We start from the raw sequence: 18,299 nt of genomic DNA on the forward strand, positions 1-18,299 counted from the left end.
TGGTGGGGCGTGGTCTGCGGATGCCGTGCAGGTGCGTCCGCCCTCCCTGCACGCCACCGCAGACCACGCCCCACCACATAAACACAAAATTAAGTTTTAAGATCACCCAACATTAGTATGTTAAAATACACTGTGTGCACCAGCAAAACCATTAGCCTGAACACACTTCTATTTTGGGGTGATATCAAATTCTAGAACAGCAACCTCACAGTCAGAGACCATAAAGCTGTCAAAGATGGTTGATGGGCTGAATGTCAGTTGGAACATATTGCCTCTGTCTCCATATTGATGCTACATTGATGCCAGACAACACCATTCCTCGCTTTTCATCAGTCTTCTAGCTAATGTCCAAACTTTGGAAAACAAAGTGGATGAACTACAGGCCAGGATGACTTTCCATTGGTATATTAAGATTTTTATTTATTTATTTTTTTTACTGACACATGGATGGATCTCTCAGTCCCTGACTTGGCTACTGTGACCTCTCTGTTCACCTCCAGGACTGGACAAAGGAGTCAAGTAAGCAGAATGGAGGTAAATACATCATGATCAGATGCAGACCATTTATCTGCCTAGAGAGTTTACAGCTGTGTTCTGGTCTGCTGCTTATATTCCACCCCACACCAACATCATGTGGGTGCTAGACAAGCTGAATGATGTTATCGACCCAGAGGAAGCACCTGGAAGCAGCTTTTGTCGTAGCTGGTGACTTCAACCTGAAGAAGGTTCTGCCAAAGTACTACCACCATGTAAACTTTTTTCTGACCACTTAGAAAATGTGTACATTGTGCTGCCCATTGTGTTGGATTGTCAATGCAACCCTCTTCTCCCACTCTTCACACACTGATAGCAACACCGCAGGAGAAATGCTAGCACAGGCATCCAGTATCCGTAGTTTCAGGTGCTGCACATCTCGTATCTTCACACCATAGACAGTTGCCTTCAGATGACCCCAAAGACAAAAGTCTGAGGGGGTCAGATCGTGAGACCTTGGGGGCCATTCAAATGGCTCACGAAGACCAATCCACTTTCCAGGAAAGTGTTCATCTAGGAATGCTCGGACCTGGCACCCATAATGTGGTGGTGCACCATCTTGCTGGAAAAACTCAGGGAACGTGCCAGCTTCAGTGCATAAAGAGGGAAACACATCATCATGTAGCAATTTCAAATATCCAGTGGCCTTGAGGTTACCATTGATGAGGAATGGACCCACTATTGTTGTACCCCATATACAACACCAAACCATCACTTTTGTTGTTCCAACAGTCTTGGAGGGATCCATCCAATGTGGGTTAGTGTCAGATCAATAGCAGTGGTTTTGTTTGTTAACCTCACCATTCACATAAAAGTTTGCCTCATCACTGAACAAAATCTTCTGCGTGAACTGAGGGTCCTGTTCCAATTTTTGTTTTGCCCATTCTGCAAATTCTGTGTGCCGATCTGGGTCATCCTCGTTGAGATGCTGCAGTAGCTGGAGTCTGCAAGGGTGCCATTTGCCCAACTTGCATTGAAATCTGCTGCAATGACCCGGTTACTGCGTTCACCAGATATCAACACAATTTCGATCCGCTCCTCACGCGTTAACCTCTTCGACATGTCAATGGCTGTGAACAAAGAGAAATTTGTAAATAACTCATGAAAGAATAAAGTTACGTTGAAACCAAGCACACCATTCTTTTTCTTGTGACAATAAGTTTGATGTGTCACATGGCCCTCTTCCTATTGAAAAAACAAAAGTTGTATCCAAGATGGCCGACTTCTAAACGGCCACCATGGTCACCACCCATCTTGAGGAGTTTGCCCCCTCACATATACTAATGTGCCACAAACAGGACTTTAATATCACCAACCATTCCCATGTTATTACGGTGTATCCATATGAATGGCCCACCCTGTATACTAAAGACTGTGAATTTTTTTTTTAACTAAGGCAGAATGCATTACTGGATATAACCATAAATGTGGGTCTGATCTGATAATGTTGTGCCATCCGTTGCTGTAGCCTGGTACACTGTCAGAAGAGCAATAAATACAGCTAAGGGACAGTATAGGGAAAAGGTGGAGTCCTGCTACATTGGCTCAAACATCAGGCACATGTGGAATGGGCTAAACCTTATCACCCTATTGGAGCACTTCGCTCCCGCTCTGCAGGCCTACTTGTTGTTCCTAGAGTATTTAAAAGTAGAATGGGAGGGAGAGCCTCCAGTTTTCAGGCCCCTCTTCTGTGGAACCAGCTTCCAGTTTGGATTCGGGAGACAGACACTATCTCTACTTTTAAGATTAGGCTTAAAACTTTCCTTTTTGCTAAAGCATATAGTTAGGGCTGGACCAGGTGACCCTGAATCCTCCCTTAGTTATGCTGCAATAGATGTAGGCTGCCGGGGGATTCCCATGATGCATTGAGTTTTTCCTTTCCAGTCACCTTTCTCGCTCTCTATGTATTAACAGACCTCTCTGTGTTGAATCATATCTGTTATTAACCTCTGTCTCTCTTCCACAGCATGTCTTTTATCCTGTCTTCCTTCTCTCACCCCAACCGGTCGCAGCAGATGGCCCCGCCCCTCCCTGAGCCTGGTTCTGCCGGAGGTTTCTTCCTGTTAAAAGGGAGTTTTTCCTTCCCACTGTCGCCAAAGTGCTTGCTCATAGGGGGTCATGTGATTGTTGGGTTTTTCTCTGTATCTATGAAGCACCTTGAGGCAACTTTTGTTGTGATTTGGCGCTATATAAATAAAATTGAATTGAATTGAATTGAATTGAATTATATGCCTGCTTTGAGAACCACAGCAAGTCACACTTTCTGTCAGAGATGGATGTAAACAGTATGTAACAAAATATATAAACAATGGGCAAATCAGAAGACTTCAGGAACGGCAGGAGCCTAGAGGATGGGTAACCACAATGAAAACACAACCACAAATGATGAAGCAATGGTTCAACTGTATTTGAAATTTGTGCACTGTATTGCATTTAACAATAACAACCAAAATTATGTGTGTGCACAGATACCCAAAATAAAAGAAAAGAAAGGAATGTCAGACCCGGGTCAATAGTGTCAATAGAATCCAGTTCAGGCCTATTTGGTGATCTGGCAGTTTATTGGTGTGAGTCCAATCCACGATTGATTTATGGTTTGCACAGTTTTGTCCTACCACAGTTCAGGCAACCAGACGTCCCCGATGGCCCCCAATGGCCCCCAATGGCCTCACTGCTCGGTCAGGCCTCTTCTGGAGCAAAGGGGGCCCTCGGGCCTCTGGGCCTGCTGCTCGGTTCACTCTGGCAGAGCTGGCTGCCGGCAGAGCCGGTGGGCACGCCACTGCAGCCCCCTCTGGCCTCTGCTCCGTGGCTACTGTGTGACCCCTCATCTGGGGCTCTCCTCAGCTCTTTCCAGGAGGGTGGCACGGATGCCCCTCCGGTGGTCCTCCTTGGGCTCTCGCACTCTGGGGCCTCTGGATGTCTGGAGCCTGGATCTCCTCTGCTTCATGCCCTGGGGGACAGGGCTATGGCTCTCTACATCCTCTAGCATGGGGAAACCTTTTGATTACAAGCGCGCTGATCCACACAGGTGTGCATACGGGTGTTCACTGTTCATAGACATAAACTACACCTTTTTTAGCTGCTATTTCCAAGCACATTGTGCGCTGTCGGTCCTGCTTGCTACACAACAACATTCAATATTTAGTATTGACTTCTGTTTACACTTAGCTAGATTAACGTGATGGTGTTGTGCTTAGTATGTTGCTCTGTTTTTGTTTTTACTTGTTTTCTCTTCTTTTTCTCTCAAAAGGTGATCCAGGAGTTTTTTTTCTCTTTCTCTTTTTGAGTGCCCTTTCTCACTGTCCCTCTTCTCTTCTGTTTTTCTTTTCCTTCATCTTTCTTTCTCCCTTTCCTATCCCTCAGTCATGTCTGTCCCATCTGTAACAACTGAAAATAAAATAAATAACAACAAAGGTCGATCAAATGGACCAATACGGCAAGGCCGTGATGATCCATTTGGCAAAGTAAATCCATTGGGTATCCTTGTTAGTCTTCAGACAGCAATTCTGACGGCTAAAGAACCAAATGGGACAGGCAAAAAAAAAAGAAAAAAAAAGAGCCACCCACAAACCTCTTAATAGCTTTCCTGTCTAAATAGTTTAATCTCTTTATAATGTTTATTATTTTATTCCTGTTTCTGTATAGAAAACAGCTGGTGTCATGTAGCTTGGGGTGATGAGCCACGGTGTTTATCAGTATCCATGTCCTGCTGATGCTGTGACTCCATTCACTCAGTCACAGCATCACTGACACCCGTCACCTGATTGGTTGTCGTGGCGTGACTTGACGCTGGAGTCAGATTTTTCCAAATTGAGCGGCAGATGCGATAAGCGCGAATGCACAAAATGCACCAGATAAAATGAAGCGCATATTTTACTTCGCGCTTCAAATGCATCAGTCGCACTAATTGTTCACGTGAATAAGGTAGAAAAGCGTTTTCAGTGTCACCACCCAGAAACGGATCACCATGTACCTCAACCAGAAGCCTTGGATGAACCGGGATGTTCCTCTCCTCCTGAAGACCGCAACACTGCCTTCAGGTCAGGAGAACTGAAGGCAGTGTTTTAATGTACTAATGTTTGTTTGAGAATTTCTAGAACCTAAGTTATGGACATCTTAATGTTCCTGGTATCCATCCAGAGCCTGTCTGTTGTGATGGCCCTCTGCACCTCTGTTAGCTGATTGACATCCTTCCACGTTTCCATAATTTTGGTATCTAGACTTCTTCTCTATCGGGTGCTTTCTCTAGCTCCGTTCTCCATGTTATACCCACATGCTGCTAGGTTTTGTTTGACAATTTCAGTTTCAGTGATACTGGTAGTTGGGATGGTGAGTAGAGCTGTGCTCTTAGTATCTGGGTTACTGTCAGTGTGCCGTGGAGTTTTGCCCTTGGTTGGCCACAATCTTCATCGTCAGCTCAGTAGCTACATCTGCTGTTGCAGGAGGTTGGGGATCATCTCATTTAGTTATACTGCTCTCTTCTTCCAGGGTTGAATCATAATTTTCTTACAGCTCACTATTGTTCATATTTTTGCTGTAGCCTCTTGATGTTTCTTCTGTTGAAGATAAATTGCTATCTTGATGAAACAAAAATCTATTGATGGTTCATCCCTTGAGTTAGGTGCCTTTTTTATGCTTGAATGATTCGTAGGTCAGTTTTAAGTAGCTTCACAAGCAAAAAATCATTCCTCTCAAAATATTTAGATACAAGGACTGATTGAAAAACAGCAAATGTCGAAAAACCTTGAGAAAATGTGGAGAACTTGAGGCCACTTTGGAAAATTAAATGAATTCAATTCAATTTCAATTCATTTATTTACATAGTGCCAAATCACAACAACAGCCACCTCAAAGTGCTTTATATTGTAAGGTAGACCCCACAATAATACATACAGAGAAAACCCAACAATCAAATGACCCCCTATGAGCAAGCACTTTGGCAACAGTAGGGAGGAAAAACTTATTTTAACAGGCAGAAACCTCCGGCAGAACCAGGCTCATCAGGCCATCTGCTGCAACCCGTTGGGGTGAGAGAAGGAAGACAGGATAGAAAACATGCTGCGGAAAAGAGACAGAGATTACTAACAAGTACGAGTCAATGCAGGGAGGTCTATTAACACATACTGAGTGAGAAAGGTGACTGAAAAGGAAAAACTCAATGCATCATGGGAGTCCCCCAGCAGCCTATGCCTATTGCAGCATAACTAAGGGAGGATTCAGAGTCACCTGGTCCAGCCCTAACTATATGCTTTAGCAAAAAGGAAAGTTTTAAGCCTAATCTTAAAAGTAGAGATAGTGTCTGTCTCCCGAATCCAAACTGGAAGCTGGCTCCATAGAAGAGGGGCCTGAAAACTGAAGGCTCTCCCTCCCATTCTACTTTTAAATACTCTAGGAACAACAAGTAAGCCTGCAGTGCGAGAGCGAAGTGCTCTAATGGGGTGATATGGTACTACAAGGTCATTAAGATAAGATGGGGCCTGATTATTTAAGACCATGATGTGAGGAGCAGGATTTTGAATTCAATTCTGGATATAACAAGAAGCCAATGAAGGGAAGCCAAAACAGGAGGAATATGCTCTCTCTTTCTAGTCCCTGTCAGTCATGAAGGTGTGGCTTGTTGGAGGCAAAATAGAAAGAAATGAGAGTTGACCCAAGATTGTATACTGATGCTTTATAGCCAATTTCAGTGTAAAAGGACTGTTACGCATCTTTAAAAAAAAAAATTAACACTCTCGGAAAAGATTTGTTAAAATCCTATAAACAGCCGAAAAAGACAAAATTAACACATTATGTGTTATTTCAAACACAAGCACATTGTCAATTGTCTGGTGACAGGATCTTTTATGTGCCATAGTTATTTGTATACCTCAGTTGGATTCGCACCATATGGGGAGTGTTAGCCCATTCAATAAGCCATTGTACTGAATTCTAAACTGTATATTGTTACATATTGTATGTTCATTTTCCTTGGTATAAATCCAATATCAAGCCCATTCCAAAATCCCCCCCAAAATAATAAAAGAAAAGGACTCAATTTTAATGGAACCAGATTTCTTTGTAGTGTGTATGAATTGCATTCTATCTTTTAAATGTTAGGTTGACCCAGTATTTGAAAACTGTATTACATTTGGTTGATAAGTAGCAGCCCAAAAAGAAGTGGCCACAGTCGTCATATTTCATATATTGCTCAAAAATGATAGAATTTCTCATTGACTTTTGATCTCTTTTGTTTGCATTTAAAGAGATGCACTTTTTCTATGTTGATATTCCTAGATGTTAGTTAACTTTACAAGAGTATAATTATTTTCTTAAAGGATAACACTTCCACTACATTTAATCAAAATACAATACTTTATTTACTATCATACACTGCACTCAGTGTGAACCCTTTCAGACAATAGTGAATGAAATATTTCTTATGATTCTGCTTCTATTTTCAAATCCCTCTGCTTAATGGAAAACGTTTCTAGTGTGGATGTAGAGGGGTCATTTATTAAAGTAAAAATGCACCAACCATGGTCCAAAAAGCAAACTCATGCAGATAATCCAATTGCTATGTGGAAATTTGAAGGCTTTTCAACCAGGGATATACAAAATTGACCCTTTGTTTAATTATCATCACCAATTACATGCAATTATATATTTTAGAAAGGAAACAGCTTTGTGCTGTCCTACAAAACAAACCAGAGCTTCATGTTTGTAAATGAACCTCAGCCAAAAGTTGATGGATTTATGTGATTAGCTGATTCTAAAGCTGGACTCCATGCCAGCTAATTATCTTTAGAACCTGACAGCAAGCAGAAATAAATAAGTAGCCGAAGCCTCAAAGTAAGCTTTCCCGAAGCAACACATTTCTTTGATGGCTTTTTTAAGCATTAGCAATGTATTTTCTTTACAATAGTTCCTGTAAGCTAGGAGAACACATCACTTACTAAGATTAAGAGAGGAGCAGATTTGCATATATGTCGACTGAGGAACTAACAAAAAGCATATTTTAAAGATTCTGACAACCCTTTAAGGGACAAAAACAGAAGTAAATCTCCACTCATTCCCCACCCTTTCTTTTCTCTACCACCATCCAAGACTCACATTATACCTCACTGATTTCACTGCAAGCTCGCAAGAAAGCGGATGGCTTAATACTTTTCTTCTAGAGCTGTCACCACTTTTCTGGTCATCTGAGTGACAGCTTGCTTCAGAGGTATTGTCATTTCAACCTGTTAGCCTGTCAAGACTGTCCTTTTTTTCATCTATTAGACCATTACTGTTCACCATAAAAAAAACAGCAGCTTTTTAGATTAAACATATTGTTTGGTGGCACAGGGGCAAATATGTTGTTCATACTCACATAAAAAGTGTAAAGTTAAATATACAACAAAGCATGGCACATGTGTATCACACATGCTTTTAATGACCAGGGGATATTCATTTTACATACGAATATTTAAAATGTTAGCCTTTGTCTTTCACTGTGTTTTTGTCTGTTTGTTTATTTTAATTTTACAAAATCACATATATCTATGCTGACAAAAACAGACAGCCAAGGCAAACAAAAAACAGGGGCAAAATAAGAAAAAAAAAAAATGTTGACTCACTCTCAACGCACCAGTCCCCACTGAAGCTTGCAGAAACTGAGTGACATGTGTTTACCTGTTTTGTTCTTTCCTCTATACTCAAATTGCTCCATGGATGGAAACAGAAAGAGCTCCCAAAAGCACAGAGGCTGAATATGTGCATTTTTATTTTCCATAACCTTCAGTTCTGACAGCCAGAAACACACCTAGTTTAGAGGGCTTTTGTTTAAGAGATGTCTTACAACGTGGGTTGTGTCATTTTTTTGGCCACCTTGTTGCATTTGATAGGCAAAAAGCAGATGTAAAATAGAAAACAGCAACACAGAATTTTTTTCTGTGTTTGTGGCTTCATGTTTCTTGTCTTTCTGTTTGCAGAGTTTAAAGTTGACCATTTTGTGTCTTTTCTTTCTGAAATATTCTCTGAAGCATGTTTGAGCAAAGCATATCCTCTTTCATAATAAATGTTTGCCACTGTTAGTGAAAAGTAAATAAAACTTTACAAGTAATTTCATCAACCGTAACCAGGGCCTCGAGGAGAAACTTTGCTCAGTGTCAACTTTTTCACCCAAATCAGAAGCAACCTTGATGAACTTTTGCAGGCAAACACTGACTGAAGGGCATCTGGTGTTATCAAATGCTGTCGTCTGTGGGGTTAAAGTGGAGTTTTGATTCAAAAATGTGACTGAAGTCACAGAGAAGAGGTGGGAGAGATGAGAGAAGGAAGAGAAAAAAGAAAGAGAGGAACACACTGATTCGTCAAACCCTACAGCATCCCTCAAGCTAAAATCCATAACTGTGCTGCCATATGCTTGGCTGTCATACCTCTGTAGTCAGTCACTCATCCAACTGTAGACACACACACACAGAGGTAGCCTGTACGTAGGCTACAGAGCTTAAATTATGTACATAAGAAGAAACATACCAAAACACATTCAATACAATATCTTAAAAGGTATGGATTCATACATACTCAACTCTCACCCACTACATGTTCACCATGCTATATACATAACTGAATTGTATATATATATATATTAGGGGTGCAACGATACACACAATTCACGGTTCGGTTCGGTTCGGTTCAATACTTTGGTGTCACGGTTCGATATTTTTTCAATACAAAAAAATGTTCATGCCTTTTTAGTTTGTCATTTATTAAAATTATAAATATATATTTTAACTCAAAAGTACAGTTTTTAAATTTAATGTTGCTGAAACAACAAAGTAATAAAAAAATTAATATCTGATTGAGGAATCACTCATCTTTGGAAAAGAGAGTTTATTACAGAGAAATGGCTCTTTCCAAAATAAAAGCTATACTATACACTTCTTCTGGGGTATATTCTCAGCAGCATATTAACCTCTTAAGCCCCAAGGGGGTTTCTGAGCTGTTGAAGCTCATATATATATATATATATATATATATATATATATATATATATATATATATATATATATATATATGTATGTATGTATGTATATATATATATATATATATGTATGTATGTATGTATGTATATATATATATATATATATATATATATATATATATATACATACATACACACTACTCAAGTGCTGACTCCTATTTATGAGAATTTGCAGGCTTAGATATTATTATCATTAAAAATAGGAGCAATGGTGAAGAAACAGAAAATAATCTTTTATCTACGTCGTCAGTTTTTACGTTCAGCCCACTTTCTGACTAGGTGTGCATGTGTGTTATTGCTGGTCATTTTCCTGTCACTCTCAGTGCCACGGTCCAGCAGTGGCCTTCCAAATGCCTCAGGCCTTGCCTCCAGCAGATGAAAGTTAAAAGACCTCACCATGACAACCCCAGAACCCCAACAGTAGCCCACTATGCTGTCATATATATATATATGTATATATATATATATATATATATATATATATATATATACCTAGCGCGAAAAGAACAAAAATGAGTTAGCTTGCATCTGCTGAGTGAATCAGATGAAACTACTTAGCGCATACCAAATCAAAGATAAGTTTGAAAGAGAAAAACGAGAAATAGCACAGCATGTGAATGAGTGTTCATCTTCCAAATAGCAGAGAATTTTGGGAGATGGAGTGATTAAAGGGTGGAGGAAAAGGGGATGAAAGGTAGGAAGAGAGCTTGTCAGATCAAGGGGAAGCTATGATTGGATAATGAAGCATCAGAAGTAAATACTAGTGAAATTTTTATTCCATACAAGTGCACATCCACCAAACTCACACTCTGGTCCCAGTCAAAGACACAGCGGGGATTCACACCAAAATGGGACTCCACGTAACACGATATGATTTATTTCTTTCAGTTTACATGAAGAACAAACAGACCACTTGTGCTTCCAAGTAAAATAATACAGCCCTTTTACCCAAAGGGTTGCAAATGTTCATGACTGAAAAACATTTTGCAAAAACTCTGGGATGCTGTTTAAAATGCAACTCTAAACAAAATGCGATGGCAGAATTTCTTGCTCTAAAATCTGTATATACCTTTCAGCATTGATTGTACCTTTCCCAGACTTTCCTTTGTACTAGTGCACCACGAACCCTCACAGATGCAGATTATGAACTGAGCACCAATAAGTAGCTGGAAAGTCCTTCTCCTCTTTTGTAATGAGGATGCAGTGCCTGTGTTTCTGAAAAAGTATTTAAAATTTCAATTAATTTGACCACAGAACAGTTTTCCACATTGCCTCAGTCCAATTTTAATGGGCTTTGGGCCAGAGAAGATGGCAATGTTTCTGGGTCATTTTCAAATAAGGCTTCTTCTTTGCATTATAGAGCTTTAGTCTGTATTTGTGGATGGCACAGGAGACTGTGTTCATACACAGTGATTTCTGGAAGTGTTCCTGAGACCATGCAGTGATTTCCATGACAGAGTCATGTCTGTTTTTAATGCACTGCTGTTTGAGGGCCAAAAGATGATGGCATTTCAATATTGACTGCAGCCTAGTCCCCTGTGGACAGAGATTTCTTGAAATCTTATTATGATATGTACTTTAAATTATGAGAAATTCAAAGTCTTAACAATTTTACATCAAGGAACATGCATATACAATTTGTAAATGCATTTTTATTTTTACTCTGCCTCTCAAATGTTTTTAGATCCATTCATGAATTTATGATCCATTCCTGAAATGCCTTGGTTTAACTTTATATATATGTATATATTATATATAAATACTTTTAGACTTAATTTTTTACTTTTTACTTTGTACAGCACTTTGGTTAACCTTGTGCTGTTTTTAAATGTGCTTATAAAGAAATTTGATTGATTGATTGACTGATTGATTGAAATGTCAGTCAAAATGTCTGTCTGTGTTAAATTTACGTCTGAATCTTAGAATAAATAATTTAGGTGTCACTGACTATAATTGGGGGTATTGTAGAAACAAGATCCCAAGTAATAACTAGCTTTAGCTCCATGGTGTGCATAAAAACAAATGTGCAAAATTACACAAGTGGCAGAGAAACAGTAACGTCATTTAACAGGTAGTTTGCCCAGGAAATGGTAGTACATAATATTTTGTGTTATCCTACACTTTTTACAAATTTTAGGTGTAGATTTCAGGCTTGTGTGGTAGAAATCTTTGTAATAAAGCAGCTCTTCACTGGATAAATTCTACGCTTCACATGAGCTGTCTTTGATTTGTCCAGAGAGCATCTGCCCCAGTCTCCTAGATTCTACACTGTCCCCATCAATTTGTAATGGAAGACCTTGCCTGTCATAATTACCAGGATGAGAGGTCTCAAAAACAGAACCCACGAGACCAAATGCAAGTTTTCAAATTTTTTAGTTTAACAAGACAGCAAGGATAAAACTTATGGAGGTCAGAAAGCAGGTAAGCATAATTCAAGTAGATCTTTTTTTTATGTTGGAACCAAACTGTCAGGCAGGAGAGTACATATTAGTTCTGCATTGCACTGTATTGTATTGCTGTATTGTAATCCCTCATGTTACCATGAGAGTGACAGTCATGACCTTCAGAGGTCTCATCTCTGCTACTTTATGTTTAGCTGGAGACAGTCACGGTGTGAGCTGGAGTTCATAGAACCAAAAACCTTCTGCTATTGGCTTTGCCTAGAAAGAGCATCCATAAAAATTATGATGAGAATATGTGACAAAGATCAGCCTGGAGACATTGACTGCCCACTAGAAACAAGATTTAATGGATTCAAAGCAAACTATACTTTCACTAGGGCTATACAGGGACCTATATTACCTATAACAAGTCTGAGCACCCACCCGTATGGGATACCCTTAATAGCACCATCTTCTAGCCCACAACGCACATGAAGGTCAGTTGTACAAACCCCCTGTGGTGGTTCAGGTACATACAGATACAGCCACTCACAATTGCCACTTTCAGCCAGAGATCAGCCACCTGACTATTAGCTTACAGCTAACAGACAGCTACTGGGATCACCCCCTCCTCCCTCCTGGGGCATATTTGCTATCCACTGTAAACACCCCCCTTTGACTGATTTGCAGTGTTGCCAAGAGATTTCTTAAAAAAAAAAACTGACCAAAAAAAATATTTCTAGTACACAGTGCTTCATTCATCCATTTCAATCCAATCTAATAAACAGATACAATATAAACGAAAATTAAATACAGAAAAATTATATTCTTGCACACAAGCTTCCTCATAGATCCCAAACCAGAAGTGAAGGTTATTTTGGAAACTGGTAGAACTTAATTTTTCATTTAGCCCGTTGTTTGGTGGGTTGCTACATCTTCTGACCTCTGTTTGAATTATGAGCCTGTCCTTCATTTTTTTCTGTTAAGTTGCAAAATATTTTGATTTCTTTTTTGGATTTCTTTAACCTCTTAAAATGTGCTCAAAATTTTGCTATATTTTTTTGCATCAGAGAGGCCAGACTTTCACTCAGTTTTTCTTTTATTAAGTGTTCTCCAGGCTTTATGGAGGTATTTCAAAGTTGTTCTTTGGACATTGACTGCTTTTTAAATAATTTCAGTCCTGTCCTCGTACCTTAGATGGGAATGTTTTTTCAAGCTCTGTTTTAACCTTGCAGGCATACAAATTAAAGTGTATTCCACCAGTGTTAAGTTGATAGATGTATATTGGTGTGTAACTTATTAGCTGTTCGGGGTTAGTTTTAGGGGGGCTGGGATGATGTTTTTGGAAATGTGGGACAGGACTGAGCAAACAGAGGCATCCTCATGGTGCCTGCTGGAAAACAGGACATTAGATGGGTACTATGTGTTTTTCATGAATTTAAGGTTTTCTTACTTGATATTCAGTTTTTGTTTTGTCTGTTGAAATTCTTTAATTTGTTTTGAGGATGACTCATGCTCTAGCAGTTACCCCAAGACAAAAAAAAACACCATATTTTTGATGTCAAGTTGTTACAGAGCCATGAGTGTACACGCTTCCTTGTAGAAGACTTTGTACTTCATTACTTCACTGGAACCATCTTTTTTATAGAAATGTGACCAAAAACCTGATGATTTCATGGATTTAGCTCTGCGCTGAAAACTGTTTCTCTGACTGAGTGGACCATCTTCTGACTTGTCAGATCATTCCATCAAGTAGAAATTACTTCTGCATATTTTTAAGTGACAGTTATAAGTTTTAAGTGACTGTTATAAATTAAACAAATGTCACAAAGATTGCAGATGTATTAACAACTTTTGGTAACATACTCTGTGCTGCCTATATTTAAAAACTGAATTTTAACAGTAATCTAAGAATCAGTCAAGTATTTTGTGATTCATTTTATTTAAAGACAAAACACATCAATGCAATTTGCTAAGAAAGCTTTACAGATAGGCAGAGATGGGGGTTGGTGCTTGTCTGTAGAATGCTCTTATTTCACAATCATTAAGAGTTTCAGGAGAGCAGCTAAACAAGCACTAAAATGAGAATAGCAAAAATCCCTCACTTAAACTTTGTTATAAAGATCAGGAAAATACAAAGAAAATTATTATTTTTATAACAGTGTTCTGTAAATACTTTCTGATAGTGATTCCTGGAATACCATTTATATGTGTTAAAATCACAGTGATAGGATAGAAAGGATATTTGGACGGGGGTTTGGAAGTTTGTTGGCCTTCTGTGGGGGGTCGGAGAGCTGTTTAGAATAGAATAGAATAGAATAGAATTCAACTTTATTGTCATTGCACATGCACAGGTACAGGGCAACGAAATGCAGTTTGCATCCATCCAGAAGTGCTTTAGTGATATAGATATATTACAATATATATTAGCAATAATATAGATATGTAAGTATGTTACAGAAATGGGTCTATTATGGTATGTTATAATGTACACGGTATGAAGTATGTTATGAATATTCTATAACTATAAGTATGTACAGGCTGTAGTGAGTACAAGCTATGTACAGGCTATGAACAGGATATAAATATGAAATAAAATAAAAAAAACTATACAGAAATCTGAGATATACAGTTATACAGAAATGTGAACTGTGAAAGTTATAAACAGTTGTAGGATTAAAAATTATCGTATGATTATTTACACAGAACTATACAGTAGTGCAGTTAAGATAAGTGAGATATGTGGATAATTTCTACAGAGGTATATAAAGTGCTGGTGGTTGTGAGTGGTGGTTCAGTCCATGTTATTATTGTGTGTTTGAGGGTACGGTTGTCCATTGTGTGTGTGTGTAGGTGGTTGTGGGTGTGTGTATGTCCAGTCCATGAGTTTAACGTGGGTCAGATGTCAGGAGGCAGAGTTCAGGAGTCTGACAGCTGTGGGGAAGAAGCTGTTCCGGTACCTGGTGGTCTTAGTCCGGAGGCTCCTGTAGCGCCTCCTAGAGGGCAGGAGGGTGAAGAGTCTATGTGATGGGTGACTGGGGTCTTTGATGATTTTCCCAGCCCTTTTCAGACACCGCTTCCTGTATATGTCTTTTATGGCAGGAAGTGGTGCTCCAGCGATGCGCTGGGCAGTTTTCACCACCCTCTGCAACGCCTTCCGGTCCGAGGCAGAGCAGTTCCCATACCAGACTGTTATACAGTTGGTCAGGATGCTCTCGATGGTACAGCGATAGAAGTTCACCAGGATGTCTGAGTACAGGTGGTTTTTCCTCAGAGTCCTCAAGAAGAAGAGGCGCTGGTGAGCCTTCTTGACCAGCTTGGAGCAGTTGGTCATCCAGATGAGATCCTCGGAGATGTGGACTCCCAGGAACTTGAAGCTGCTCACACGCTCCACAGCCGTCCCCTTAATGTGGATGGGTGGATGTGGGTCAGCATTCCTCCTGTAGTCCACGATGAGCTCCTTGGTCTTCTTGGTGTGAAGCAGCAGGTTGTTTCTGTCGCACCACTCAGCCAGACGATCCACCTCCTCCCTGTGGGCGGCCTCATTGGCCTCATCACTGATGGGGCCAATCACCGTGGTGTCATCTGCAAACTTAATGATGGTGTTGGAACCATCAGCAGGTCTGCAGTCGTGGGTGAAGAGGGAGTAGAGGAAAGGGCTCATCACACAGCCTTGTGGTACACCGGTGTTCATTGTGATTGTAGATGAGCAGTGGTTATCCAGCCGGACATGTTGGGGGCGGTTGGTCAGGAAGTCCAGTAACCATTTGCAGATGAGGGAACTGATGCCCAGGTCTGTCAGTTTTCTGATGAGTTGTGAGGGGTGGATTGTATTGAATGCTGGGGGGGGGAAAACAGGAAACAGGATTTGAAGTGTGCTAGGACCAGCTGCTCTAAGCACTTAGTGATGATGGGGGTGAGTGCTACTGGGCGGTAGTCATTGAGGCAAGATGGGTTGGAGTTTTTGGGTATCGGGACGATGGAGGTGGATTTGAAGCAGGCCGGTACCGCAGCGTAGGCCAAGGACAGGTTGAATATGTCTGTGAGCACTCCTGCAAGCTCCCCAGAACATGCTCTGAGAACACGCCCGGGGATGCCATCAGGACCTGCAGCCTTGTGGACATTGATCCTGCTCAGCACCGCTCCTACATCGGTGGGGGAGAGAGTCAGAGGTTGGTGGTCTGGCGTCATGTCTGTTTTGGTTGTGGTTGTTGGATTCCCTCGCTCAAAACGAGCATAAAAGTTGTTGAGCTCGTTGAGGAAGGAGACATCAGAGGATGCGGGGGAGGGTTTGGTGGTCCTGTATTCTGTAATAGTCTGGAGTCCTTGCCACATGCGTCGGGGGTTGGAGTTGGAGAAGTGTTCTTCTACCTTCTTTTTGTAGTGGTGTTTGGCTTTTTTGATACCCTTCTTTAGATTAGCCCTGGCTGTACTGTAGGCGTGTGCATCTCCTGACCTAAAGGCAGTGTTGCGGGCCTTCAGGAGGAGACGAACATCCCGGTTCATCCAAGGCTTCTGGTTGGGGTACATGGTGATCCGTTTCTGGGTGGTGACACTGTCTGTGGTTTCGGAGATGTAATCCAGTACAGATGAGGCATACTGGTCCAGGTCTGTGTGGGTAAACATATTCCAGTCTGTGTTTTTAAATCTGTCCTGGAGCACTGCGTCTGTCCCCTCTGGCCACACTTTAATTGTCCTCACAGCAGGTTTCACACGTTGGATGAGTGGTGAATACCGAGGTGTGAGGAACAGGGAGAGATGGTCCGATTGTCCAATGTGGGGGAGGGGAGTTGCTTTGTAGGCTCCAGCCAGGTTGGAATACACATGGTCTAAAGTCTTGTCTCCTCTGGTGTGGCAGGAGACATGTTGGTGGAATCTGGGGAGGACTGTCTTTAAGTTGGTGTGGTTGAAGTCGCCAGCAACAATAAAAGCAGCCTCGGGGTGTTTATTCTGGTGTTTGTTAATGGCTGCAGAAAGTTCTTTCATGGCCAACCTAGCATTAGCGTCGGGGGGTATATACACTGCAGTGAGTATGATCGAAGTGAGTTCTCTGGGGAGATAATAAGGTCTGCATTTGACCATTAAAAACTCTGCATTAGGTGAGCAGTGACTCTCAGTAGTAGTGGAGTGTTTGAATAGTCACCTAATGTGTGGCAAAGGAATCCCACAGTATCATTACATGATTCTACTGGCTCAAGCGATTCAAAAGAGGTGTCAATCATACAAATCGGCCAATAGAAGCCGAAGAGTTTAAAGTGGTAGAGTCCATTTAAACGTTCTATGTGTATGGCAGAAAGGGCCCGCTGCCTGTGAATATGTGGTTAATTCTTCAATAACAAACAAGCATTGTTAGTCATGTTAATGCAATTCAATCATTTCTGCTGTTTAATACCTAAAACAATTGAACTCCCATGTGGTGTCCAAAGTGTGCCAAAATTGGACAAACTGCACTGCCTGGACATCTATTTATTAAAAGTGCAGTCATTTTTCACAATTTCACTTTAGAAGCATAAACCTTTGCACAGATGATGTTTATATGTTGATTACTGATTTTCTGGAATAAAATGTGAACTAAAGCATATTTTTAAAGGGGTAATATGCTAAAAACATAAATAAATACATTAGGCGAGGAAAAATCTACTTACTTTTTCTGTGTTCCGGCCTCAGTAACATCTGCTTCAATATTTACACCTTTCATGAACTCTCACAAGTTTTAGCTTTATTTTGATACCAAGATTTTTTTTACACAGAGTTTGTGTAAACAAACAAAAGTTCATTTTGGACATGTCATTTGTGAGCCTGAAGCTGTTATGTAATGGCTGCGTGCAGGCAGGAGAAGGACCCAAAGTGCAGACTCCGGAGACAAAACTTAAACTCAAAACCACTTTAATCTTAAACTCAAATATAACATAACTGGAAATATCAAAATAAACTTACACCGGCGGACTGGAAAAAAAACACACAGCTATATAAACGGTAGATCGCGACAATGACAAACTGAAACACAGGGCTTAAATACATAGAGGGAGCAATCAGGGAATGGACAACAGGAGGGAAACACAGCTGGGGCAAATCAGAACTGACGAGACAAGGAAGCGTAAACTGAACACACTGAGATAAGACAGAGACCTTCAAAGTAAAACAGGAAACACATAACACAGACTGAACAAAAGACACAGACTCACATGCAGGCACTACAACAGAGGGAACAGAGATGTGGGACCAGGGCAGACACAGACACCGACTGGACACGGGGATATAGCAGACAGGGGAGACAGCAACTAAGGATTACACAGAAACAAACCATAAGACATGACTCTAACGAAAACCCAAAGACTAGAAATTATAAATAATATAATAAACTCAAAAACCCTGGTTCA

The 18,299-nt window shown here is 40.6% G+C and overlaps 1 protein-coding gene and 1 long non-coding RNA gene across 4 annotated transcripts in view; both read left to right on the forward strand.

Annotated features, from left to right (window-relative positions):
* The window catches only part of LOC146516269 (uncharacterized), a 274,115-nt gene that overhangs the window by 186,908 nt on the left and 68,908 nt on the right, over nt 1–18,299 (forward strand). The window lies entirely within an intron of this gene.
* LOC146516270 (uncharacterized) overlaps nt 1–18,299 on the forward strand; it is a 92,170-nt gene that overhangs the window by 17,374 nt on the left and 56,497 nt on the right. Inside the window, exon 4 of one of the 3 annotated variants that reach the window (XR_014874632.1) lies at nt 588–8,363. The exons of 1 other annotated variant lie outside the window; for it this stretch is intronic. Coding sequence is in view for 1 of the 2 variants with exons in the window: in XM_085163427.1 (XP_085019553.1) it covers nt 501–523 (23 nt within the window). In the remaining variant the exon portion in view is untranslated. Of the gene's footprint in view, nt 1–500; nt 8,364–18,299 lie in introns of those variants that run through there. One more of the 3 variants, XM_085163427.1, reaches the window with a different exon arrangement.

Source organism: Neolamprologus multifasciatus, chromosome 6 (assembly GCF_963576455.1).
Source record: "Neolamprologus multifasciatus chromosome 6, fNeoMul1.2, whole genome shotgun sequence".
Lineage (NCBI taxonomy): Eukaryota > Metazoa > Chordata > Actinopteri > Cichliformes > Cichlidae > Neolamprologus > Neolamprologus multifasciatus.